Below are 25,333 nucleotides of genomic sequence, written 5' to 3'. Positions count from 1 at the left end.
CGATCCAAACCCGACTCGATCCACCCATTTAACGGGTCTAGCCCTCGGTTCGGCCGCAGCAGCGGCTAAAAAAACTGACTGGGACTACGAATTCCCTTCCCGTTTCGTGTCGTGGTTCTTCCGACGAGCAAGCCGACAGCAAATAAAGAAGACAACCTCGAAAGCTCGAGTTCGACATCGTACCTGGTAGCCCGAAAGGAGGAAATCGAAATACACAGACAGAGGGCAAAAAAAAGCTTCCGTCTTTCCAGTTTCAAATCTATAGTCTACAAGAATGAGGATGAGCAGCCTCCGCACCAGCTCGGTTCCCGATCTCAGTTCGCCCCGTCTCGGCTTCTGCTCCTCGATCGGCTCGCGCGACGGCTGCCGTTGTACCCCGACGATGCCCATTTCGAGTACGTACGGTCTCTAGCTGCGCGAGAATGCCGAGCGTTTCTGGGTCATATCGCAATCCTCAAGTCCTTATTTATCTTATTCTTGCTTTTGCTTTTGCCCAGGATCCTCCGCGCGGATGTCCGTACGGTGCGCCGTTCGATTCCGTCCTTGCATCGATATACACAAGGTGCTCCCTTTTGGCAAGGGCCTTATGATGGTCCTGAGTTTCGATGGAGTAACTTCCTTTGGTTGTTTGTTGTTAGTGCACTTCATGTATGTTCAGAGTATCTGTTCTTCTAAGAGGGGCGAAAAAGGGGGGAAAAACATTGCGGGGGGTTTTGCCATCAAAGTCTATCTTTATGAGCTTTCATGGAGTGGTGCTTAATAGGTGTAGGAATAACTGCTTCGGAAATTTGTTTCGGAAGTGCTGCGTCGAAATTTGAATGGGTATTGGTGGGTCTAGCATTGCTCTTCAGGAATGGTGAATTCCCAGCTGGAGACTGCTTGGTTGTCCCCGAAATGCATCTTTGATTTTGCATAAGGGTGTTGTTGTTACCGGAAGTAAATTTTTATTCTTTTGACTTATCTGATTTTAGGAATCAATAATGGCAAATTTGTTTCTCCTTATTCGCTTCGAATTGACTTAGTTCATCGGTCAATTGTTCCATCCACATTTTCGCATCTTTTACTGCTCCATATGTTGCATCTATGCCAAGAGCTTCCATGAGAATAAGTTCCATTTGCCTCTTTAAGTTGCCTCAGAAGTCAATTTTGCTTAAATCATTGTTTGACCTGTTCTGTTGCCTGTTGTTTTTCATTGGGTTAAGAAGGCCAGTGCTATGGTTGAATGGAGGATGTTGCTTGTTCCTTTCAGTTAGATGCATCATTTGTTGTGAGGTCTTCCATGGACACAATCTGCATCTTCACTTGGTCATTGTAGCAGCCAGTTGATCAAATTCAATGTATTGTTATCAGGGTAAAGTGAAACAAATTGTAGGGTCGACCCTTTGTGATTTGAAGGGCAATGAATCTGCTCCTGTGACCAATTTTGAATCAGACGTATCTTCAGCAGAGTACGCAAAATTATACCAAGAAGATGGGCTAGCAGGTGGTCATGTAATCATGCTTGGAGCAGATCCTCTAAGCAATGCTGCAGCAATTGAAGCATTGCATGCATATCCTGGTAGGTTGAGTTTTTTTTGTCATTAATTATACATACTTGCACAGTTGCTTATATGCAATTTGTACTGGAGCTTAAGGTTTTTGCTACAAATACAAACTCAAGAGAGTATTAGGTGTTTCCCGTTCCATCCTTATAGATTGTCCTTAAATTATAAAATGAATTTTCCTCTTGTTTCTTGTTTTGCAATTCAGCTACCTTTGTTTCGCTAGTGCTTGCCATAGAAAATGTCCATGCTTTTCCATGTGATTCTAAATGAAAATCTGGGGTTATGAGGTACTAAGGTTGATGGCTGTTCTCCTCAATAACTTCACCTTAGATTAGCAGACTATTTATATGCAAAAGTGAGAGAATGTTTTCTGACGTGTGCAAGGCATGGATAAAGTATATTGTTCCATTCTATTTTGAGCATCTTTCTCTTCATTAATCATGGTTTGGTGGTTAAAAGCCTGTGACTACATTCCTTCTTATCTTATGGTGGATACTATCGCCTGAAACTTACAGATGTTTCCTCTGCTGAACTTATGGTGAGGACTTCCTTATGCTAGGCGGTCTGCAAGTAGGAGGTGGAATCAATTCAGAAAATTGTCTGAATTACATAGAAGAAGGGCAAGCCATGTCATTGTAACATCGGTATGTCATTTTTACTTTAGTATTTCCTGTTCTCTTTTGTTAAAAAAAAAAAAAGCTCAGCCTTCTTCATATGACAGTCCTTTTCTTGTTCTTATTTCCTTTCACTGTATTGCTAGGTATTTAGTGAAAGCAGGGGATAAACAGAGCAGTAGTTATGGGCTTTTCGAAAGGATAATTAGTTTCCAGATCTCACATGAACATGTTGATTTAAACTGTCAGGTCATACAAGATGTAGCTTTTCTATGGTATCATTCCCATGCTTGTTTACACTCACGAACTCGCAGCATAAAAAGTTTGCACATTTCTGATAGATGGGAATGAAATTGAACATTATAGCTGTCATACTTCCGCATGTTATCAAAACTGTACTAGTGAGTGCAATTGAGCTCTTTTCTTTTGATATTCTTGTTACAGTATGTGTTCAATAATGGACGAATGGACCTTGAAAGGCTTAAGGATCTTGTGCATGTGGTGGGAAAAGACCGTCTGGTGTTGGATCTTAGCTGCAGGAAGAAGGTTTGATATAGTTTCTTTTGTATAAATTTTGTCTAACTTAAGCTTTTGCAAGGAGATTGGGCTTAAAGAGTTGGCATAGCTTCTTTGGAGGAACTTCTGATTTCTTATACTTTCTGAAAGTTAGTGCCATGTGCTGAGATGTGGGTGTGTCAAACTAGCTGAACAAAGTTTTCATCAAGACCAATGTTCAGTTTGGCTTTTTTCTTTTTGGGTTCAGTGAGTTCATTAATTGAAGTTATGTTATCTTCGCTGCTTGTTTATGTTCAGGAGGGTAAATATGCAATTGTCACTGACAGATGGCAGAAATTTAGTGATGTGTATCTGGATGAGAAGATATTAGAGTTTCTTGCGAGCTATGCTGATGAGTTCTTGGTCCATGGTGTTGACGTGGAAGGAAAAAGTATGTACCTTTGATTCCTTCTCCACCTATTGCAAAGGGAAAACCCTTCTCTGCTTTAGAACTGCACCTCTATTAATGCCTTGGTCTTGTTTTTGTCTACTGCTTTTAACCTATCATATGTGACATCTTTTAAGAGATAGCAGTTGTTATTAGGCGTCACTGTTTTAAGTCACCTTGAACCGTGATTAATTATTCTTACTGCTGGAGGACTAATAGGTTGAAGAGGAATTTTGGTTTTCTGTGCTTGATGCTGAGCCTTTGTTTTTTGACCCATTATAAGAATAAGTCAATCTGGTAAAAAGTATTATATTTCAATAGACATGATATTTTACAAAAGATAAACATGATTTTTTTCAAAATAAATGTTTTTATTAAGCTATCAATTTTTCCTTGTTGGTGTTCTAAGCTTCATGTGTACTTTCTTTTTAAGTTGCAAAGCACTTCTAGAGTGTTACTGGAAAAACATTCTTCTCACATGCTAATCAGTCTTTTCTTTGTTCACCATTTATGCAAAAAAAAAGAAAATCTACATAAAGAACATCTACTTAACCAACTACACATTTTGATTTTCTCATTGATAAATAAAGAAAACAAGTTCCTGGTTGTTCTAATGTTTTCCATTTAATTTGTCGTTAATCTGCCATGAAATTCAGATTTTGGTCGTCATGATTCATAGCTTCTTAATGTGAATATACTTTAGTTCATTTTTCACTCCTGTTTCTCTTTTCAGTCAATGGCGTTGAGTTTCCTTCATAGAAATCTTTGAGTAACATTAAACAAGTCCAGGAGCCGTCTCTTACCAATCTCTTAAGCAAATGGATGCTCTTTACTCTTACAAGGACATAGACATGTTCTTTGCAATATTATTTTCGATTGTACTGATAAAATAGTTCTGTGATTTGTTTGTAAAATGTGGAATTTTATCACAAATTCTCAACTAATTACTGTTGGGCAGTGAGTCCATGCTGTCCATGTCAATGGTCCCCTTGTGCTTTGCAACTTCAACTTTCTTTATATTTTAAGTGAATTGTCCCCTTGTGCTTTGCAACTTTGACTTTTGCTACATTTTATATGTGCTGATCTCCATGATTCTAACCTTGAATGCTTGTTTACTACAGATTAGAATTGATGAACAGCTTGTGGCTTTGCTTGGCAAGTACTCTCAGGTAAGTAGTACGTCAATTACCACTTGGCGAGTTCTTTGCTATTATCTATGTTTTTTAATTATCATTTGGTTGATAATGTTTCCTTCCAGACGCGTGTTAGAAATTCATTCAATTTGCCATAAAGATAAACATTTTGCATGTTTAGTGCATAGATAGACCAAGACCTGCAGTTTCTTGACTCGTCTGGTGGTGAGCCTCACCTAGGCCTCAGTGGATTTTAAGACGTGGCAAGACGTGTGATGGCCTTTTTCTTTTCTGGAACATCCTAGTGCATTTTTGAAACTGTGGAAATGCTATTCTTTTTTCACTCTGTTAGCAAGACGCGTGTGTTTCCATTTCATCACTGAAAAGAATTCCTTTTATTTTCACTTTGCTGTTTATCTGTTGGTTGCTGGGCATCGAGTATGCATGTTCTGCATGCAAACATTCACACCAGCCTGTTTTGGACATCAGATTCCGGTGACCTACGCAGGTGGTGTCACGGTAATGGAAGATCTGGAGAGGATAAAAGTGGCCGGCATGGGACGTGTGGATGTGACGGTAGGAAGCGCTTTGGATATTTTTGGGGGCAACTTGGCATACAAAGACGTTGTGGCGTGGCATGCTCAGCAGCAGGCTTTGCCTGTTTAATCATCTCTTGACATTATCTTGTGATTCTCTGTATCAATTCAGCCATTGGACATGATCGCGTGCAACTACCAATATTGGGTTCTTGCTCGCCTATTCAGAAGAGGCTGTTTATTACACTAAAGACCATGTAGACAGTCGAGCTATGAACCAGATTGAGAGAGGCCTTAGTTTGGATTGAGTTTGATTTCTTCGTCTTCTTTATGCTTAGGATTTATCAGCATGGATACATGACCCAGAACCCTTCTAAGTCCGAGAAGCAAATGACTTAACAAGCTTGCCAATCACTGAAAGCAATTGATTTGGCTAAATCTTACGTTGTGTCCAAAATATTAAAAGTAACTTTGTACGCTCAGCATGATAATCAATTCTCAGCTTGATGAAAAGAGTGCTTAATTTTTATCTTTTTCTTGATGGATGTAGGGTGTTGGGATCTCGTAGGGACCCGGTTAATTCCATCAGTCAAGACGGTTTTCTATTTACGGCAAATGTCTTATGTTCTAGATCCTAAGATCCAAATGGCGATTTCTCGAGGCCCGATTTGCTGTCAGGCTTAGACCAGAATTCAATTTGAGGAACTCTGCAGTGTACCGAATGCGATCCTCTGAACCTGCGGCGATAGTTGAAAAGATAAATAGGGCCGTAGAGGAGTTTCTGCAACTTAGGAAGAGTGCTGTTAAATGTTCAGAGAAAGTGTTGACTGGATAGATAGTTCGAAGCAGGCTGTAGCAGGAGTGGTAGCTCAAGATCACAAGGGAGCTTTAGCACGGATCAAAGGGCAGATTTTCAAACACTTGTTCGGCAGAGGAGACAGAATTGGCAGCCGTGTATAAGGACGTCACCAAGTCATCTTTAGTCCTGCTCTTGAATATTTAGGACGGGCATCATGATCATTCTGTCTCTCTACTTTTTTTTTTTTTTTTTTCTGGAAACATATTTGGAGTAGAAATTTGTTTGATAATACATTTTTTTCAATTTACAAGACAAATTTTTAGCTCAGAAATAGATTTGGAATGAAAATAATAAGTACAAATTCTCTACTTAACAGAAACAAAAATAAAAACTCTTCACATTACTTGCACTTGCCTCCTCCCGCCTACTATTGTACGATTTCTACATTGACGCTTTTAATTTAATTGATTAAGGATGTTTTATCTTACAAAAGAGTGGAGCACTATGAATGAAAAAGAGCAAGAGAGGGAGATATTTAAAAGGGCCTATCAAACAAATTTCTGTTTTGAAAAGAAAAAAATTGTCTCGTTATCAAATATGTATCTCTACTTAGAAACTCATTTAGGAAATAGAAAAGAAAAAGAAAAATCTATTTCTGACTATAAATTATTCTCAAGAACAAAAGATTATCATTCGTGCCCTTAGACATCAATAATTTGAAGATATTTGTATTGAAAGAGCAAAGTTTCAATTGTCGAACTTCATCATTGCACCCCAAGGACCAAATGCACGTTGTTAAGTAAGTATACCAGAAGTGCATAAAGTTGTATGCAACGCTCTCTTTGTTGCTAAAAATTTCTTTTAGATCACTTAAGTGTTACTTTAAAAAAAAACACTTAAATATTAATTTTAATTTGAAGTCGTAGAAATCTAATTTTGCCTTGTTTTATTAATATCTCGTATTGACGTGGCTCGCTGGAATGCTTCATCGGCATATAATACCTTCAACAATGATGTTTTCAACATTTGCCTCAAATTCAAAATCCTGATTTTAATTTTCGTAAATTCAAAACCCTAATATAATTTTCCCCCCAAAGTCACACTCTTCCCCTTCACGAAGCCGCCTGCACATCGAGGTTAAACTTTTTTCTTTGCCTCCGGTGAAATGCTCGTGAGATTGTGTACGCAAGCGAGGAAAGCCAAATTTCACAGGTTAACAGATGATGGCTTGAAAGTGAGTTGTGAAGATGGTGATTTGTAGAGAGCAAATGAGCTGCCGAAATTGGTGGGCACGCAAGGAGGATGAGGCGCGATGGAGTGTACTGTCAATATCAGGTGCCAAAGGGACGTGAATAGCAGCTACAAAAGGACTCGCTAATCCAGCAGCTATCAGCTCGCCTGAGCACTGATGGACACCCGAAGGCGATGAATGTGCGAATCGGGCATGGGCGTACGCTGCCGAACGACTGCTTCTTGCTTGACGTGCTGGCGACGTTTGTAGCGGCGGCCCGTAGCTCCTTTGCTTGCTCCACCACCCGCCGCACCTCCTCCTTCATCCGCCTCTCAGCCTCCTTGGTGGCAATATCGTGTATTTCCTCAAAGAGAGAGAGAGTCAACGGATTGAAATAAAAAAAAAAAGCGACAGTGTGGAACGTTTATAAAATATGCAAACTTATATTAAAAATTTATTTATAAAACTCACGTGATGATATTGGCCGAAATTTCTTGTTAATAGCATTTAAATGATCATTTTTATCCAATTTGATACTTAAGTGACTCAGTGAAAATTTCTAGCATTTCTAATATATTAAGCCCGCAAGTTGCCCATTGAAGCTGCTCTTCCAGCAAGATTGAAGATGGCGCATCCCATCTTCTTCAAAAAGTTGTAGTTGCTCCTGTGGTCGGGAAGAGACCACCTTTGAGTGTCACGTCCTTCGTCCTTTACCGATAGCCGAGAAATTTCGGGCAAAAACGAAATCATATATTATTAGATTCTGAAAAATATCAAGGAGATGACAATACGCGCGCGCGGACAGCTACACGAGCGAAGGCGCTTCCGGGAAGGAAAAAGCCATAACCGCCACTCGTCCTCCGCAACTGCCGCTCTCGCCGCCGTAACCGAAATTCGAACGCTCCGTCGCTCCCCCACCACCGCAGACCCTAAAACCCTAGACGACCATGTCTCTGTGCGAGCCCTCGTCGTGGCTCGGTCCATCCCTCTCGAGAACCCTCGTGCCGACCTCACGATCCCCCAAGCGATCGAGGGGCGCCTGCCGCGCCGCCGTCATGTCCACGGCCGCCGCCGACAGAGCCGCCGCCGCCGCCCCCGCCGTTTCTCCTCCTTCGCCCAGGCGGCCCATCTCCGCCTTAGAGGCTCGGGTCTCCCTCGTGTTCGCCCTCGCTTCCCAGGCCTCTTCCGTCTCCCAGCGACGTACATGTTCTCCCACCGAACTCCCTCTGTCTTTTTCCATATCGTTTCTCGAGCGCGAGTATATGTGTCGGGCTCAGTTTTGGTCTTTGTAATCTGCGGTGCAGTTCTGGTGGATTTGGCGACCGAAACCGCGAAGTACGTGCTCCCGAAGAGGTTCGAGAGCCGCAATTTGGAGGAGGCTTTGATGGCAGGTACTCAAGTTTGCCTTTTCGTGGTGGAAATGAGCTTGGGATGGTGTAATTGGGATAATTCAGAAGTCTAAACTGTGTTTTATCGGGGGTTTTTCGTTTTGTTACGCTGCCCTGTTTCAGTTCCGGATCTCGAGACGGTGAAGTTCAAAGTTTTGAGCAGGAGAGACCAGTATGAAATAAGAGAAGTGGAGGTATAAACTGCACTCGGCGTGCACGTCCTTTCTCTCTGAGAATTTATGTTCCCTTCATTTAGTTGTACTCGCGATAAACGGCATGATTAGGATTCTAGTTAAGTTTTTCCTGCTCCTGGGCTTTTTTATCCGATCACTGCTTTCGTCTACTTACTTTGCATTTGTGAATGTGAATAGCCTTACTACATAGCGGAAACGACAATGCCTGGAAAGACTGGATTCGACCTCAATGGGGCTTCTCAATCCTTCAATGTCTTAGCCGAGTACCTCTTCGGTAAGGTAGTTAATCAATCCTTTCAGTTACCTTCTCTATCACGTCACCAAAATGACCATTCCATTACTTAATATGCTTATGTGGACCTTTCAATCAGAACACAACAAAGGAGCAAATGGAGATGACTACCCCTGTTTATACACGCAAGAGTCCATCTGATGGAAAGCGAATGGAAATGACGACACCCGTAATAACAAAGAAGGTGAGTTGTCCAATATCCTTGTCGACATCAAGTTTGATAATTAGAGAGGCTGTTGGCTAGATGGAGTGTGGTAGAGTCTATGCCCATGCAATCCCTGTTAACTCTTTAAAAGAGAAGGGCATTGGCTGATTGTTCTTGACATTGGGGGGGCACATTGATCTATTGACATCAATAACGGTTCAGCTCTAATTTGGGAATCTCAAACTCTTTTCTCTGCAATATGTTCTAAGTATTGGTTTAGAGGATACTTTACAGCTTCCAGTACCTTATGTTGAACTATGACAATTATAACAGATTCTCCTCCTTTGGTTATTAAGAACTTAACCTGATGTTGTGTTAATTTTCTTTCTAGCACCGAAGTATTTATGCTGAGATGATTCGGCATTTTCATTTCAAAACTTGTTTGCTTGTTCATTACTGAATGTAGGTGGAAAATGAAGGGAAGTGGCAGATGTCCTTTGTTATGCCCTCAAAGTATGGTGCGAATATACCTTCACCTAGAGATCCATCAGTAAGGGTTAAAGAGGTTCCAGGGAAAATTGTTGCTGTTGTTGCCTTTTCAGGTTCGTTCTCTCCATAAACAGATAAAGCTCAACCTACGCAGCTTTTGATTTCAATGAAATTCCTTTCTCCTTGGAAATAGATTTACATCCCGAATTGCATGAATAGAAGTGGTCATAGGTGAAGTCTGTGTGATGTGTAAATCAATATTGACTGTTAAGTGAATATGACATGTGACATATATGCATTAGTCACATGCACATATAAACACCATCTTTTTCTGGGGAGCAATTTTTTCTTTCGGTAGAAGGTGTGCAATTTGATAAGCATGCACCCTTTCCCATAACTATTTTTGAGTCGCCATTTGTGCTGCTTTTCTTCTTCTGGGCAATCTGTCTTCAGAATCAACGTGGACACTCACTAGTTACATAGTATGGTGTTTTTGGTAATAAGGAATTCTAAATCATAAGTAGATTGTTTATCTCTCTTCGAAATCAGGTTTTGTTACTGATGAAGAAGTTATACAACGGGAGTTAAAACTTAGAGATGCTCTGAAAAGTGATGGAGAGTTCAGGGTAAAAGAAGGTGCTTCTGTGGAAGTTGCACAGGTAGGTCCAGCATAAATTTTTGGGATGATCTTGTTACCGCAGACTTTTTAGTAATGAAAGGTTCTCAATCTTTTATTATTTTTATATTATTGCAGTACAATCCACCTTTTACGCTACCTTTTACACGTCGTAATGAGGTTGCCGTGGAGGTGGAAAGGAAGGAACAGTAGCTCTTATCTGGAAATCCTAGAACTTGGAGGAATGGTGTATAAAGAACCTCTTATCCTTTGTAAAGTGGAAACTACCTGTATATAAATAGAGGCAAAGGTGGGTGCTTTGAGCTAAATATATTTTGTAAAGCAGGACGATGTGGAATGGGCGTTCTGAATGACCTGAAAGACTACTGAATATCATGTCAATGGAAATGCTTTCGTAGCTAATTGTATGCTTAAATGTGCAATCATCTGGTTATCTCTAGCTATTAATGTGGGAAGCCTCATGCACCTAATTCGGCCAATTTTAAAACTGTCGGACCAGAGGAGTCAAATTTATTGCATGATCCTGGTGCGTGAGCGCAGCTACTTTAAGCTGTCGGATCATGTGGGCCTCAGTGAGATGCACATGATCCAATGGTTGATATACCCTGCACCAGCCCCGCTATTGATTAAGGCTCATGTTTCTTCACTTTTTCCTTGCTAAAGAAGGCCCAAAAAATGGCTCGTGTGCACTAGAAGCATGTAACTACTGCTCTCAAAGGAGGGGTTGATAGTGGTGATAGTAAATAATGTCTAAATTTTTCCTTAGATCACTAAATCTTAGGAATATCATTGCCAGTGTCTGCTTAATTTAAGATCATCCTGTTAAGCCATGATCACATGGCATTTACTAGTGTCTGCATGCATCCTATGGAGCTCTGCTGTTGCTCCTCATCCTCTCATTACTGGCTATTTGTCGAAGGTGAAATAACTAATGTATATATATTAGGCTGTACATAAAGGCTTCCTTAAGTCTTCAATTCTTGGATCCTTTTGCCAAGTGAAATCCATCTTTGGCTAAACAATTATTTTGTTTAGCCATTTGGGCTCTGCTCTAAAGGAAGCCATGGCATTGTTTGCCTTCATGATAGCCCTATTACACTTATTTTTTTCTGATCGTCTATCTCGTAAAGCTTTCCACAAGAAAGTGGAAGACGGGTCCCTAAAAGTGGCTCCATCTGGTACTTTTTTTATTTTTTATTTTCCCCCGACCTGCTCAGAGGGTTAAGAATGACCATCAAGCATCACTTAGTTATACCTCTGGCTTTTGGGGCTTTGCATACATGTAAAGAACATCCGCAAGAAGGATTGAGACTATGAAATCCTCCAAGTCTTGGAGTAAAACAATAGACAAGGAGACAAATGTACGAGAAGACAAACCTTTGTCAAAGTGTTAAAGCATGGTCATAATTGATGTAATAGTTAACTAAATCAAGAATAGTTAGTCAATTGCTAGTGATTGAGCCTTCAAATAGTTCATGATTGGCCAAATTGAAAGGAAGGAAAAAAAAAAAAAACCATTAAGTGATTGACAAAACTTTAAAGGAAGAGTTCAGTGCTTTCTTGTTCATATCTAAACTTTTCCTCCAAGTTGGCAAGTGGGGAGAGGCCCCTCAAGGTTGAAAGTGCTGCTGCATTTTTCTGTTGCCCTGAGCTGGGTATCCTTTAGTCATGGTGACGATGGCATTTCTGTATATTAGTTGGTCTTAAATCACCTGGTGCCAACACAGTTTTGATTGATAGCAAACTCATCGACTGATAATTTCTGACTTGCTAGCATGATTTAGTTAACTTGAGCATGTATTTGGTGATATGGGCATTTATATTCATATCACATGTTCCATGTTTTTGCCTTCTCCATTTTCATGTCTTTTTGATTAGCTGTGACTTCTATCCACACAGAGAAAGGGTGTCCCAACGAGACTGAACCAACCACAGAAAAGCATGGCTATCTTTTAAGACTAATTGTTAGCATATTCTTGTGTTGTGGTACGATTACAACAAGAGACACTCAACTACATAACAACGTCAACTAACTTTTAAAAATTCATTTTCTTACGTAATTAATTGCAACATTTTGTACTTGGCGTTCTCAGATCATTGAGAGAGAGAGAGAGAGAGAGAGAGAGAGAGAGATACTAGTCTACTTCAGGTATACTTTGTAATATAGGCTTCCATCCTTCGCAATGACCTCTGTCATCAATGTTGACTTTCTGCAAAGTCTGTTCTCTCTCAAGAAGCAGCAATCCCCGGTCACCTACTGAAACTGCTCCTTCCTGTAGCATCTGCTGCAATTCTCTTCTACTGATTATCAGCTTCACTCTTGAAGGACCAGCTTCCTCGTAATCCTCGATCCGTTGATCTAGAAAAGAAACTTTCGCCTTTTGGACTTTTAGTTCTGTCCTATACTCAAGGACTTTACCTTCTGTTTTCACAATCTTGATTTCCTTTCTCAGAGCTAAGCAGTTGCCCATGCTTGTGCTTGGAAATGCTTCTCCGAAATTTTTAGTTCTTGGGCAGTCTGATGAATGTGGAGCTTTGCATATAAATAATAACTTTGTAGTGCATGTTTGATTACGAAAGGACTGAAGATCATTTTGGAACCCATCGTGCTGATTTTTGTCGGTTCGTGAATGGGACTTATCTGTCATGGCATTTGGTGGTTGACTTCCATCATTGAGGTAATTATCCACTTGATGAATAAAAAGGACAGACCACTATAAGTTGCAAGTCCACAGGAATATAAGTGCATTAGTTTAGCTTTGGACTGCATCTTGGTGGTTTTTTAAGGATGATCATCCATTTGTTAATGGCTTAGAACACATGAGCTCAATCTTTTCTTGTTGTATTCATCTGTCCACAAGCAGCAGATGAGTGAGTCGAGAAAATTATTGGTGTAGTTTTGTTTTCAGTGTCGCTTAGATTTTGGTGGTTCCTTACATTTAGTCTGTTCCCATAGGGGGAACTTGTGTAGGGCCAGGATCAATCTTCGCTAGTGCCCCTCAAACAATATGCAGACCAGTTCAATTTGATCATTGACCATAGTGAGACACACTATGGCCGCTCAAGCTCCAACTCTAGAAACGGAGTCAACCACCAATTGGTTGGTTGACTAATTATGTCGCGCAGTGTTGACCTCTTTGCTTCATCAATTTCCACCAAGATATTTGTGACAGAGAGGATTGCTTCAGGTTAGGTAGGTAGGGCATGAAATTGGGTTGCAGCTATCGTCTTGGTGTTCAGCTGCCTAATAAAGTGCTGCGTACAGGAACACTTCCATTGCTTATCCTGGAGCGGGATTTAATTTACAGCGTCGTTGCTTTGGATGTTCTGTGATGTGGGGATTACGAAAGGATGATGTAGGCCCACTTTGGAAGCAAGAGCATCGAATCATTTCATGAAGTGGAGTGTTCACCAGGAAAAACCTGTAGCGTGGTGCTTGCTGGTTTTCGTCAACAGCACCCAATAACATACACTCGAATGCTAGTTTCTCCATTAGTGGAACGCCGTGTTTTTGCATTCTAGTGAGAGAAAGCAACAAGTGTTTCACACATAGAGAGAGAGAGAGAGAGAGGTTGCCCATGGACCAGTCATATTGACGAAATATCGCTGTCTGTCGAATGGTTGCTGGTTGATATTGCTACGCATATGGGTGGAATTTGAAGAGAGAACATCTTCTGAGACTGGGTGAGTTTTCCTTTTCACATTATGCAAACGTCTCTGTCTTTCTGCACTTTCGATCTTCAGTTTCATAGGCTGATTGTGCGCGCTCGTGCGTGAAGCGTGAGCAAGTTGTGTTCTTTCTAGCCATTTCAGATTGTAGAATGACAGCGGAAGAACATTCTTTGAAAATTGCTGGAAGCAGAGTATTAATAAACAAAAGCGGTGAGTCTTAAACGAGTATTGTTCATTTCCGATAATTCAGAACTCTTACTCAACGACCATTAGACAGATGACCTGGTGACGATAGATCCCGACCGAGGAGTTAAGTGGAAAACTTGCCCAAGTATGGGAAAAAAAACTATTGCTTGGGAAAAGTACAAAAAAAAGTCTTAAATCTATTGTATTGATATCAATTCAGTCTTAAACATTTCAATAAAATCAATTCAATCCGAAATCTTTTCGTATTGATACTGCATTTAGTCTATTCAATCAATTTTGGTCGTAGCCGACGCCGCGTGAAATTCCAGGTGGTCGGATCTTGACAAAAGAATTTTTTCAAATTTTTTAAATCAATTTTTCTTTTATCCTTTCTTCCTCTTTGGACTGTCCTCCCAGTAGCTGGTGAGCCTCGTTGAGCGAGGCCGCGAAGCCCTCATCGGCCGTCGATGAGGATCGCGACCCTTGCCTGGCCTCGCCAATTTGGGGGAAGTTGCCTTGCCCGCGGCCTTGGGTAGGGCCGCAACCCTTGCCTAGTGGCCGGCGGTGACCGGTGAGGGCTTCGAGGGCTACCGTGGGGAGGCTCGTCGACCACCACCATGAGGACAGAGACTAAGGAGGAAGAAGGGAAAAATGAAAAAGAAAAAGAAAAAAATTATTAAAAATTATCATGTAAGAATCGGCCAACATCCACGTGTCACACATTGTGGAGATCAAAATTAGTCGGATAGACTAAATTTGTTCAAATATAAAAAGGTTTAGGATTAAATTGATTCAATTGAAAAGTTTAGAATTGAATTGATACAAATGCAATAAGTTTATGATTTTTCTGGTACTTTTCCCGTTAGTATTTGGTTGTGTAGACAATAAGTTGACGTTTTATAATATGAGCTCACTCGATTGCAATGTGAAGAGAACTTATCTCAACTCGAATGTAGAAGAAACACAATCAAGGTTTGATTTATGACACTCATGCACTCAAATATTTTCGAAGTTGAAACAATAAATCTTGATGGTGTTTTTATAAATAAAATAAAAAATCCAGAGAAGATGTTAGATGCTGGTCTTCCGGTGCCATCCGCATTGTAAGTCACCAACGAATGCAATAGCTAGCCTTACCTGGCAATTCCCAATGTAAAAGCAACTCTACTTTATGGATGGAAGTCACCAACGAATGCAATAGCTAGCCTTACATGGCAAATCCCAGTGTAAAAGCAATTCTACTTTACGGATGAGCAGATATTCCTTTCTCAGGTCCTATCGAGAAGTTTGCTTCTGTCAACAAAACTCAGAACACCACTGCTTTTTTTCTGCAGCACGCTGCCACTCCACTTGACGCTTTATGGCTTCTAGATTTGGGGTCACAGATAAGGAGCCCATCGTCTAAAATTGGTTCGTGTGAAATGAGTTTGTCTGATAGACGCCGGAGTCGATGATCTAGATGCATTAGTGGCGCAACATCCCCATCGTTAGATCTATTAGAAATAGATGTGTGAGTTATGTTAAATAAGTATTTCCCAATATGAAAGTATTGAGCTTATATTACATGATCCTAATAAATGGTATCAGAGTCGATGATTGATTGGTGGTCCACTCTTAATGTGTATTGGTATTTGATAAATATCTCAAACAACGTGGGCTCATCGGTAGACTTCATAGTGGGTTCGAAAAAAGAAACCAAAGATAAAGTTAGGTGTTAGAAATTCATATTGAAATAAGTTGATTTAGTATGATACCTGAATTCTAACACTATCACATGTGAAGAGGAGATTGTTAGGATACACACGTGAGTTATATTAGAGAAGTCCTGCATCGGAGAATTAGTGTGGTGTTGAGTAATTCATTAGTTGAAGTTTTTGAGTGAAAGCGGGTCCAATGGTTGAGATTTAAGTTGAGATGAATTGATGCAGAATAACCCGTCATACATTATTAAGGGTGCCTCGCCTTGCTATTTACAGGGTAGTAACTCAGCTCCAATAGCCTATTGCAGGCCCTCACCGAAAGACCCCCGTGTCGATTCCTACTGATGTACGGCAGAATTAGCGATGAACCAGCTCGGCCTTACGTGGGATGTGTCGTTAGTACTTTGTCGATGGGGATTATTATAACTTGTGAGTCGTAACTACTAACTAGAAGAGCTTCTCTTCATAATGTCTTTTGAGAAGACTTAACATCCTGTTTGCCTGCAATAATAGTCTGCGCCTATTGCGGAATAATTTAGTTCTCATGGCTAATGTTAAATGTATTCTTACTACTGTTCCAAACAATGCAATTCTAACTTCAAGGGGTAATTTTTGATATTGTAATACTATTCCTTTTCTTATTCCATTCGCTACTCATAAAATCAAACACTATGCCAGGTATCAAAGTTTTCAAATTAAATAAAATGATAAAAATCTGCAGTTTTATTTCGTTACAACGTGAGAATTGGGTTGTTCACTACTTTTGTTGTTCTACGAGGTTGTACTATTTGGGGCTTGTTGGCTTTGTTGTTTGTAAGGAGGGACTTGGCTCTTTGAGAACTTCTTGTCGATATTGTCAATCGCTTCAGAATTTGAGGTCGAGTCTTTTTACGGTTTTTTACTTATCTATATGTCCTCTAGATTTAATTAAATATTTTAGATGATGCTATTTTCTCTTAAAAAAATGATTAGGACTTTGATATTAGCCCCTTTAATTTAGTAGGTATCATTTACCTTTTGACCTAGTAGTAGATTATGATTTCTTTGATCTTAGTTTGTTATGTTCTTATTCGTGAGAGTGAGACCGCTTATTCATTGAACATAACAAAATTGTGAGTTGCAACTCTTGTCTATCTATTCTTCACTGTGTAGCTTATCTAGCAATTTTCATACTAAATGGATTTTTTTTTTTAATTTTTTTCCATTTTAAGTCTTTGTATGCTGTTCCTCTAGATTTCATTTCACCCTCGTTTGTTTTGAGTCCTTTGATGGTTGTCATTGCTACTTGGTTCAGTTCCATCCGTACCTCGTTCCTTGGGCTTGAGACCAATCTGAAATCCAATGGTTTTAGTTGGGTTATTCGTATGGCAGATCTTTCGGGACTTGATTGCTTTCGAAATCGAGACGATTGGATCCGCATTTCAGCCCACTCCCAGCAATAAAAGATTTCGGTCCATTCCATTTTTCGAATTGATAAAAAGACCAAGAGAGAAAGAGATTGAAAGCTACGTAAGCAAGGTGAGAAATAACTAAAGGGAATGCATCGTATTATTCTAATGAATGGCGCTGGAGGGGGCTCTAACTTTCGAATTATGTTTAGGCCCCATTTTTTCGGATATTTTACATGTTCATCCCTGAATCTCGACCCCACCAAATTATCCAATTTCTTTACTTTCCAAAGTTTAAGGAAGTATTATTATTAGGAATCATTAATTAAAAATCAAAGAGTCGTATTTTACAACAGTCAATGGAAGGTTTTTGGTTCCACACCGTTTACCTCTCTTCTGGCTTTATACGAATGTCGGCGACTGCGACCCTGCTTATAGCTTTGTATTCAAATCGTTTTGCACAATCTTTTATTCTAATAGTTTCTTGACCCCCACCAGAACCACTCACAAATCTCCTCCGACTAATCTAATTCAACCCATTGACCCTCTTAGTAAATTCTCAACACAAATACTGGGGCACCAAAACACAAAATGGTCCCAACCCATCTCTTTCGATTTTTCGTTTTCTTCTTCCTTTTCCTTTCTTGTCTAGGAATAAGGCATAACACGCGGGAATGCCTGTAGGCTGTAGCCTCTTTCACGGGTCGAGCAATTATCAGAAATCGCGTGCTTTGTGGTTTAATATCGGAAAGGCGAATTACCGAACACGAAATTGCAGGTATGACATCTCACACTAATTGAAAAGATAAAAAGGCAAAAAAAAAAAAAAACAGATTTATACACACAAGACTTTTCGCTCTTTGTATACATTCAAAACGATGCCGCCGCCGCCGCCGCCGCCGCAGTTTCCCCTCTCCCCCAAAAGCCTAGAAGGCATTTGCAATTGGCGACGCGCCACGTCATCCCAACGAACGCACCCTCCTCCTCCGTTCCGTTCCCATCCCCCAACGACTCTGGGCCCCACGCGGTCAGGTACTCGCGGCTACCTATGAATTTTCTCCGGGCCGCGCCGGGCCGGGCCCACACCCCGCCAACCGACGTGTCAACCGCGCCCTGGCCAATCCCCTCACGCCACGTTGTTGGCCCACGAGTCCGGCCTCCTACCGGACCTGAACCGCTTCACCCCGCCCAGGCCCGACGGCGGCTCGCCGCCCTCCGCCGCCGGCGGATCCGAGGTGGACCGCCCGCGCCGCTCGCCGGTGGGTGCTTCCTCTCGTCCCGGAGCCGGGCGACGCCGCCCGCGGCACGTCGGCCAGGACCGCCGGCCGATTCCTGCAGCCGGTTCCCAGTATCGCGAGGAGGCTCGCGAACAGCCCGGTTCTGCTCCTTTCAGCCGGCTCGTCGCGCCTCTTCCGCCGGTTCGCTTCCTCTTCGATCTCACCCTCCCCATGCACGAGACCTTCGGCGAGGACGGCTCGACCGCCGGGGATCGACCTTGCCGGCCGATCCCGACCGCTTCGGGAAGAACCCCGCGCCGCCTCCCGCCTTGCAGGGGCGCCGGTTCTGGCGTCGACGAAGCACGAGCTCTGCGGCTTCGGGAGGCCGAGGATCGACGCCTTGACTTGAAGTTATTCGACGACCGCCGCGAGTTGGAGTTCGTCGGGGAGCTGAGGATCGGATTCGAGGCGGCGGCGGGACTGGAGTTGGCCTTGGTGGAGTCCCGGCGCTCGTAGAAGGCGTTGCGGTCGAACCAGTCGAACTCGGCGTCCTTGGAGAGCAATACGGAATCGGGGAGATCGGGAGGATCCTCGTCCTCCCGACGACCGCCGCCGCCGCCGCCGCCGACGGTCTCGCAGGAGATCTTACCGTCGCGGGCGCCGCCGGCGCAGGCGGAGACGAGGGCTTCCAGATCCACCTGCGGCATCACGAGGAGGAGAGAGAGAGAGAGAGAGAGAGAGAGAGAAATGGGGAGTTTTGGGACGAAAAGCGTGAGGAAGCGTCCGAGCTTATATCCGCCTGTGGGAGGGAGAAAATTCGACTGAGTTGACTCGTGATTCGCGGGTCGGATGGGGCGTAATGGGTCCCGAGTCGGGGTCGGTTTAATTTGCCGAGTCCAGTCGGTCGACGAGTCGCGCCTCGTCTCTTCCTCCTTGTTCTTTCTTTCTTTATTTTCCTTCTTCTTCTTCTTCTTCTTTTTTTCCAAAGGCTGGGACCGGAAGGCAATCAATCAAACGCTCGGTCAATCGGTCTTTCAAAACATCGTGGTCAACACTCCACGACTCCCTTCCGTACGAGGGTTAAAGCGTAAGGTTCGTGTGGTCTTCCTTCCGCGTTTCTCCTCCTTTTATCTCCATGTAGTCTCGGAATGCATTCAGAGCGCGGTCCTACTGGGGTCGGGATCCATGCCCCCTGCTTTCTAGTTTCTACGGCGCGGGCCCCAAAATCAGCGGCGTACCACACGCGTCGAGCTTGATCTCGCTAGCTCTCGAGCTCAGCTCGGACCTTAAGGCATTGGCAGGTGCGCGAGTCTCGCCCCCTGCTTCAATTGTGCATATTTGGGCATTACCAAGTTTTCGGAATATCGATTAGTTTCAACGAATGTGTTTAGGCATGACCTTAAATTCGTGCTTTCACCAAAGGAAAAATTCCCCAAAAAAAAAAAAAAAAAAAAAGAGTTGGTCGATGCACGGTAAGTACAGCTAAAAGGACTTTCGCGAGTGCAGTGATTAGTGCGAAGTTGGTAACTGACTTTTTTCATTTTTTCCTTTTTATCCGCTTTTTTTCTTTTTTTGGTAGGTTGTACCTTTCTACTATTTAAAGTTAATCTGCATTAGAATATTTATAGTATATGTGTAAATGAGGGCTAAGTGGGAATTAAAAGCAAGATGAGTGGTCGTGTGTGAAGCTGACGAAAGTAGAAAGTTAATAAAGGGTAGCACTAATTTCACTTCCTATATATCTAATAAAATTACCCTCGATTGTTTAATTACAATTTAAAATGGTGATCCAAATTTTTTTGTTTTCCTTTTTAAAGTTTGTTTTATATTTATATAAGATCTACTTGCCAAAATTAAGAATTTCATATGTCTAGTTTCTGGCTATTGTAGGTTCATAATGGATATTAAAGGCAATATGTTTTATTTATTATTAGATATTACTTTGATAAAAATTAGTTTCATTAAAAAGAGAAATTTACAAGAAACCTACATGTTTTGAACATTGTTGGGCAAATTTATGGATATTTTCAAATAGAGTCTAGACTTTTCTTTTTCTTTTAATATCACAATCAAACTCATTCTTATCGATTTTCTTCTTTTATACACACACACGTATTCATACAATGGAATGATCTAATGGAGCCAAAAAAAAAAAAAAAACCTTTGAAGATTTTCCATAATAAAATCACAATTCCATTCTCTAGTGTGAAATTTTGGAAGATGGAATTTAATTAAATTAAAATTTTGAATAAAAGAAGTTTTTCTTTTAATTGCTAGTGAAATATGATTATTTTGTATTGACAAAAATTAATATTTTCCATGAACTGTTTAAGTGAAAATATTAAGATATCTTATTACATAATATTTTTAGTGTATTCGAGGTACTCCTCTAACATCTTACATGCTTTGTTAAGTATCTTACCAATATAATAAATAAAAAGAATAAATTCTTTAATATGAAAAGAAAGTTCACTAACAAAGTGAGCTTTTGAAATAAGAGAGAAAAAAATAAATAAGTTGTTATAATATCAATGATAAAGAAGAGACATGGCTCTACAAAGTATGTTGTCTTGACTGTTTTATTATGTCCAACAAAGGGTGGATAATTCGTTTTTGTGAGATAGGTGTATTGAAAATTCTAAAATTGATCATAAAAGTATAATTGAATCACAAACTTATCATGAAAAATGCAATTAAGTTTCAAAACTTGTCAAATTGATCCAATTAAATCATTCCGTTAATTGTATCTTTTTTTTTTAATAGTTTGAGGAGTTGATTGCTCCTTTTTTTTTTTTTTTTTTTTGGCCTAGTGAAAAGGAAGGGTCATATAAACATAAGCCAAAGCAGAAGTAGACAAAGGGATTCAGTCCTTCTCTTTGAACAGATAAATTCAATAGATGACTTGACTTTTTCTTTGTCTACTTTTTGCATATATAAGTTGTCATAAAATCAATGATAAAGAAGAGACATGGCTCTACAAAGTATGTTGTCTTGACTGTTTTATTATGTCCAACAAAGGTGATAATTGTTTTTGTGAGATAGGTGTATTGAAAATTCTAAAACTGATCATAAAAGTACAATTGAATCACAAAACTTATCATGAAAAATGTAATTAAGTTTCAAAACTTGTCAAATTGATCCAATTAAATCATTCCGTTAATTGTATCTTTTTTTAATAGTTTGAGGAGTTGATTGCTCCTTTTTTTTTTTTTTTTTTTTTTTTGGCCTAGTGAAAAGGAAGGGTCATATAAACATAAGCCAAAGCAGAAGTAGACAAAGGACAAGCAGAGGTAGACAACAGGCCTTCTCTTTGAACAGATAAATTCAATAGACGATTTGACTCTTTTCTTTGTCTACTTTTGCATATATAAGTTGTCATAAAATCAATGATAAAGAAGAGACATGGCTCTACAAAGTATGTTGTCTTGACCGTTTTATCATGTCAAACAAAAGGTGGATAATTCTTCTCTCTCTTTTTATTTATTAGTATATTGGAAATTTTAAAACTCAATATAAAAAGTACAATTAAGTTCTAAAACTTGTTAAATTGATCCAATTAAATTTTCCGTTGATTGTACGTTTTGAAAGTTTGATCACTTGATTGTTCTCTCTTCTTTTGCCTAGTGAAAAGAAAGTTGGAGGATTGATAGCTTGAGGACTTCTGCTACATATATATGCCAAAGCAGAAGTAGTCAAAAGGATCAGCTGAAGTAGACAAAGGAATTCAAGCCTTCTCTTTGAACGGATACCAAAGGGGCAAATAGAAGACTCGAGTCTTCCCATGTTTTGCCCCCATCATAATCACAGGAATGCTTCTGGCATCTCTTTCTCGTTCCCATCGCTGTTCGAGATTTAGACACTGGCCTGCAGTCCACGGCTCTGTGCGGGTTTTACAAGTCGTGAGATTTGGTAATGGTGGTTGACTGAGAGACTCTTGCGCTCCTTCAATAATCATCACTTTCTACATATTATCAACCAGTGGAATTGTCTTTTCAATCCTTTGCATCGTGAGCTAGTCATCGGGCACTCGTTAATTACGATGAAACTAATAAGAGAACTACGTGTCAACCGTAACGTTGTGAAAATTTTACACGCGCGGTCTTATTCGTCCTGATTCGGAGGTTTTCGACCACTGACTCCCCGGGAAACTGTCGAGTCAAGGGTCATGAGGCATCTTGTGGAAAAAGATATTTACACCGACCGCGTTTGTCATAATTGCTCCTTTTAAGGTCCAAGGAACGGTTTGTTCAATGTAGACATGATAATAAGGGTTGATGCTTCAAGATCAACTAGTAAATATGACTTTGGGGGAACAAAAGAGAGAAGCGTTTCGTCTTTGTTCCTAAGTTTGGAGAAACAAATCTTCATTCTTTGTAGACCGACGACGTGATGATCTGTTCATATTCACGATCTCTAAAAACCTAAAGTTATTGAATGGAACCTATGTTATAGGTTAACAAGTTATGCAAAATATGTGAGTAAGTTATGAGTGAAATTTTGTCTCTACCATTCAAAATTATATTAAATCCTAAATTTTTTGATCGATTGGGTCTAGTCATAGTATAGTTTTCTTTTCCTTATTGAATGAATGAAGCGACATGTGACAACCACGAAATGATTTCTCCTTCGGAACAAATTCCAACACTGGAACAAAGTGAATGCTTTCAAGAAATCAACCGAGAATTTAACTCCTGGATGTAATGGTTAGGTGAAGGGGAGGGATCAAGAAGAGGCAAATTAGGTACAACCACAGGATAGGACGGGCCAGCATCGGAGGAAGAAAAGTCCATGATGCCTTGATCAAATTTCGTCGCTTTTCGATTGTTTCTCTATCGGCGCTTTGATTCCTCTTTTGGCCTTCACCAAGCATTTGATTTGGGTACCATGTAATTAATGCTTGCTCTTTTCACTGCAGTAATTGCACTTTGTGTTTTTTTTAAATAAAAAATGATAACCATTTAACTAAATTTTAATTTTGAATAAAAATACATTTAACAAACACCTGAAATTTTTTTTTTTTTTTTCTAATAAAAGTTCGTTTGATAACAATATAAAATTTTTCCTCCCAAAATGGCAACAAATCAGGAAGGCCAGACAGCGAGGTGGTGGGCAACAGTGGACGAGGGCCGACAGTGATGGCCGATGACTGGCGGTGATGGCGAACAATAGGTGGCTACAACGGTGATGGTAGGTGGATGGCTGTTAGTTGCGAAGATGAATAATGAGAAAAATTTGATTTCTCATTTTTATTTCAAATCTATTTCTATAATAAAATTCATTTTAGAAATAGAAAATAAAATTATTTTACTAAGGGATTTCTATTCCAAAAACAAATCAAAGCAGAAAAATAGTTATGGAACAAAAATAGAATAGTTATCATGTGCATGCTTAATAGAAAACTTCAATTTACAATGGGTTTATGCAAGGTTGTTAATATGAAACCATATTTAGGGTGCGCACGGGGCTGGGATGTAGGGACGAGATCATCCTCGCCCTAGCCACTGCCTTATGCCCCAGGCAGTAGGCATAGAGCTTCGAGAGGCTGCCACAAGGTGTGCCCGTCCTTCCCGCCGCTGGACAAAAGAAACCAAACGGAAATGGAGAAAAAAAAATGCCTTTTTGACTTCTCGACCATGTCGTAGGCATGTCGTAGGAGAACGGTCATATTTCATGGAGCACAATTAAAGAAAATTCCAAGTTTCTTATCTAAGAGATGGCCTCAAGGTTTGGCTTTCTTGCAGCATTGTCTATTGTCCGAATCTTCCATAGAAGAAAATATTCTTATATAAGAATAAGACCACGAGACGTCCATAGAAGAAAATGTTCTCATATAAGACCACAAGAGGACGTCTAGTCTTATTCTATTTTTCGATCGACAATGAAGTAGATGTGCTTTGAATAGCAGTACTTTTTGTACAAATTTTATACCCATGATATTCCTTGTCCAGAAGAAAAAAATGTGAACATGGAAGAAAAAGGGGGGTACATTTCAAAACGCTCTCTGATCTTGCCCAAACCTAGTTCTGATAATTTTCTGATCGTTCTCCAAAACATCCCAAGTTGTGACATGGAATTTCAAACTCATGGCCTAAGTAATCGTGTGCAAATTGGATGTCTATTACCAATATTATATTTTGATAAATGAATTATCTTAAAATTTAAAATAAAACCACCTTGATTTTGCAGCCTCATTCAAAACCTCTATTGTGTGTATATATGAAATCCCAAATTAGGAAAATAACGAACACAAAAACCAAGATGATAAGAATTCAAGATTAAACAGTAGTAAAAGAAATCTAATCTGTCCGAAAGATCCTTATATGAGAACTAGACTAATGCTGGCAATTGCACCCAAAAATAAAAAAAAGCTGTTGGGCAATAATTAATTTATTTCTGCGGTTCATACAAAAAGAAAAGTCAAAGAGAATCGTGAAGAGGTTTCTAATGGGTTCCCAAATCTATCTTACAACTTACAAATCAAACTCTTTTAGTTCTTACTTTTGATTATCTTAAACCCGAACATTCAAATACTTTAAATCTCTACACATGAAAAAAAAAAAAAATTACGCTATAACACTAACAAATATTAAAAATTTCAAGGCTCGGTTATCCACAGCTAACTTTAGGCAAAAGGTACTACTTTACCTTCCCACCAACATTTAAAACGTTATTCCAATTTCAAATATCAAAGAAAAAAAACGTGTGAGTCAATAGTCGTAAGAGTTTCGAAGGTAATGCGCCACTGACGGATGCCTCTTACGGAAGTATTGTCTTTTGTTTGTGTTATGGATTTTGAGGAAGGAAAATCAAATTTGTAAACAATTTGTCGCGTAGCGAGGGCAAAAAGCTAATTTCCAAAAGCCGTGGGGCTGCGAAAATAAATGCCACGGGTGCTTCCGACAAAACACGCACTTTTCATCGTGCTCATGTGTACTGCTCCTGTTTTAACATTTTCATTTAATCCTCCGCCCACGCATTCGAATTTTCGACCGTTTAGGGCCCGTTTTCCGGACAGGCCAACAGTTTACCATCTAACCCAAAAAAAAAAAAAAAAAAAGACACCTTGGACAAAACCCGCCCACGAACTCGAAGCCAGAGAAGATTGCAGAGAGAGAGAGGGCAATGGGCTGCGTCTCTTCAAAGCACGTCCGGAAAGAACGGGAACGCGAGGATCGCCAGCATCGTCCTCGCCACGGTCACGGTCACGGGCAGGCCGTCTCCGATG

At 40.4% G+C, this 25,333-nt stretch overlaps 3 protein-coding genes, 1 long non-coding RNA gene and 1 pseudogene across 4 annotated transcripts; 3 read left to right on the top strand and 2 right to left on the bottom strand.

Moving 5' to 3' along the window:
• Positions 1 to 83: 83 nt before the first annotated feature.
• On the top strand, positions 84 to 3,118 carry LOC120287426 (annotated as a pseudogene).
• A 1,098-nt stretch (positions 3,119 to 4,216) lies between these two features.
• On the top strand, positions 4,217 to 5,090 carry LOC120291245. Its single transcript, XR_005549174.1, has 2 exons — positions 4,217 to 4,270; positions 4,724 to 5,090. It is a non-coding gene; the product is annotated as an uncharacterized LOC120291245 (long non-coding RNA).
• Positions 5,091 to 7,577: 2,487 nt separating this feature from the next.
• Positions 7,578 to 10,253, top strand: LOC120292146 (heme-binding-like protein At3g10130, chloroplastic). Its single transcript, XM_039310138.1, has 8 exons — positions 7,578 to 8,000; positions 8,105 to 8,191; positions 8,312 to 8,382; positions 8,560 to 8,661; positions 8,754 to 8,858; positions 9,286 to 9,421; positions 9,858 to 9,967; positions 10,063 to 10,253. The coding sequence occupies exons 1-8, from the start codon at positions 7,748 to 7,750 to the stop codon at positions 10,135 to 10,137; spliced, it is 939 nt and encodes a 312-aa protein (XP_039166072.1). The 5' UTR covers positions 7,578 to 7,747; the 3' UTR covers positions 10,138 to 10,253.
• Positions 10,254 to 12,080: 1,827 nt separating this feature from the next.
• On the bottom strand, positions 12,081 to 12,416 carry LOC120287422. Its single transcript, XM_039300214.1, has one exon. It carries the CDS (start codon positions 12,414 to 12,416, stop codon positions 12,081 to 12,083), a length of 336 nt encoding a protein of 111 aa, XP_039156148.1.
• Positions 12,417 to 18,017: 5,601 nt separating this feature from the next.
• LOC120287421 (serine/arginine repetitive matrix protein 2-like) lies at positions 18,018 to 18,815 on the bottom strand. The gene has a single exon (XM_039300212.1). The coding sequence runs from the start codon at positions 18,813 to 18,815 to the stop codon at positions 18,018 to 18,020; it is 798 nt and encodes a 265-aa protein (XP_039156146.1).
• Between the last annotated feature and the right edge of the window lie 6,518 nt (positions 18,816 to 25,333).

Source organism: Eucalyptus grandis, chromosome 1, assembly GCF_016545825.1.
Source record: "Eucalyptus grandis isolate ANBG69807.140 chromosome 1, ASM1654582v1, whole genome shotgun sequence".
NCBI lineage: Eukaryota > Viridiplantae > Streptophyta > Magnoliopsida > Myrtales > Myrtaceae > Eucalyptus > Eucalyptus grandis.
The sequence above is the reverse complement of the archived record's forward strand: the minus strand, read 5'-3'. Positions and strand labels throughout refer to the sequence as shown.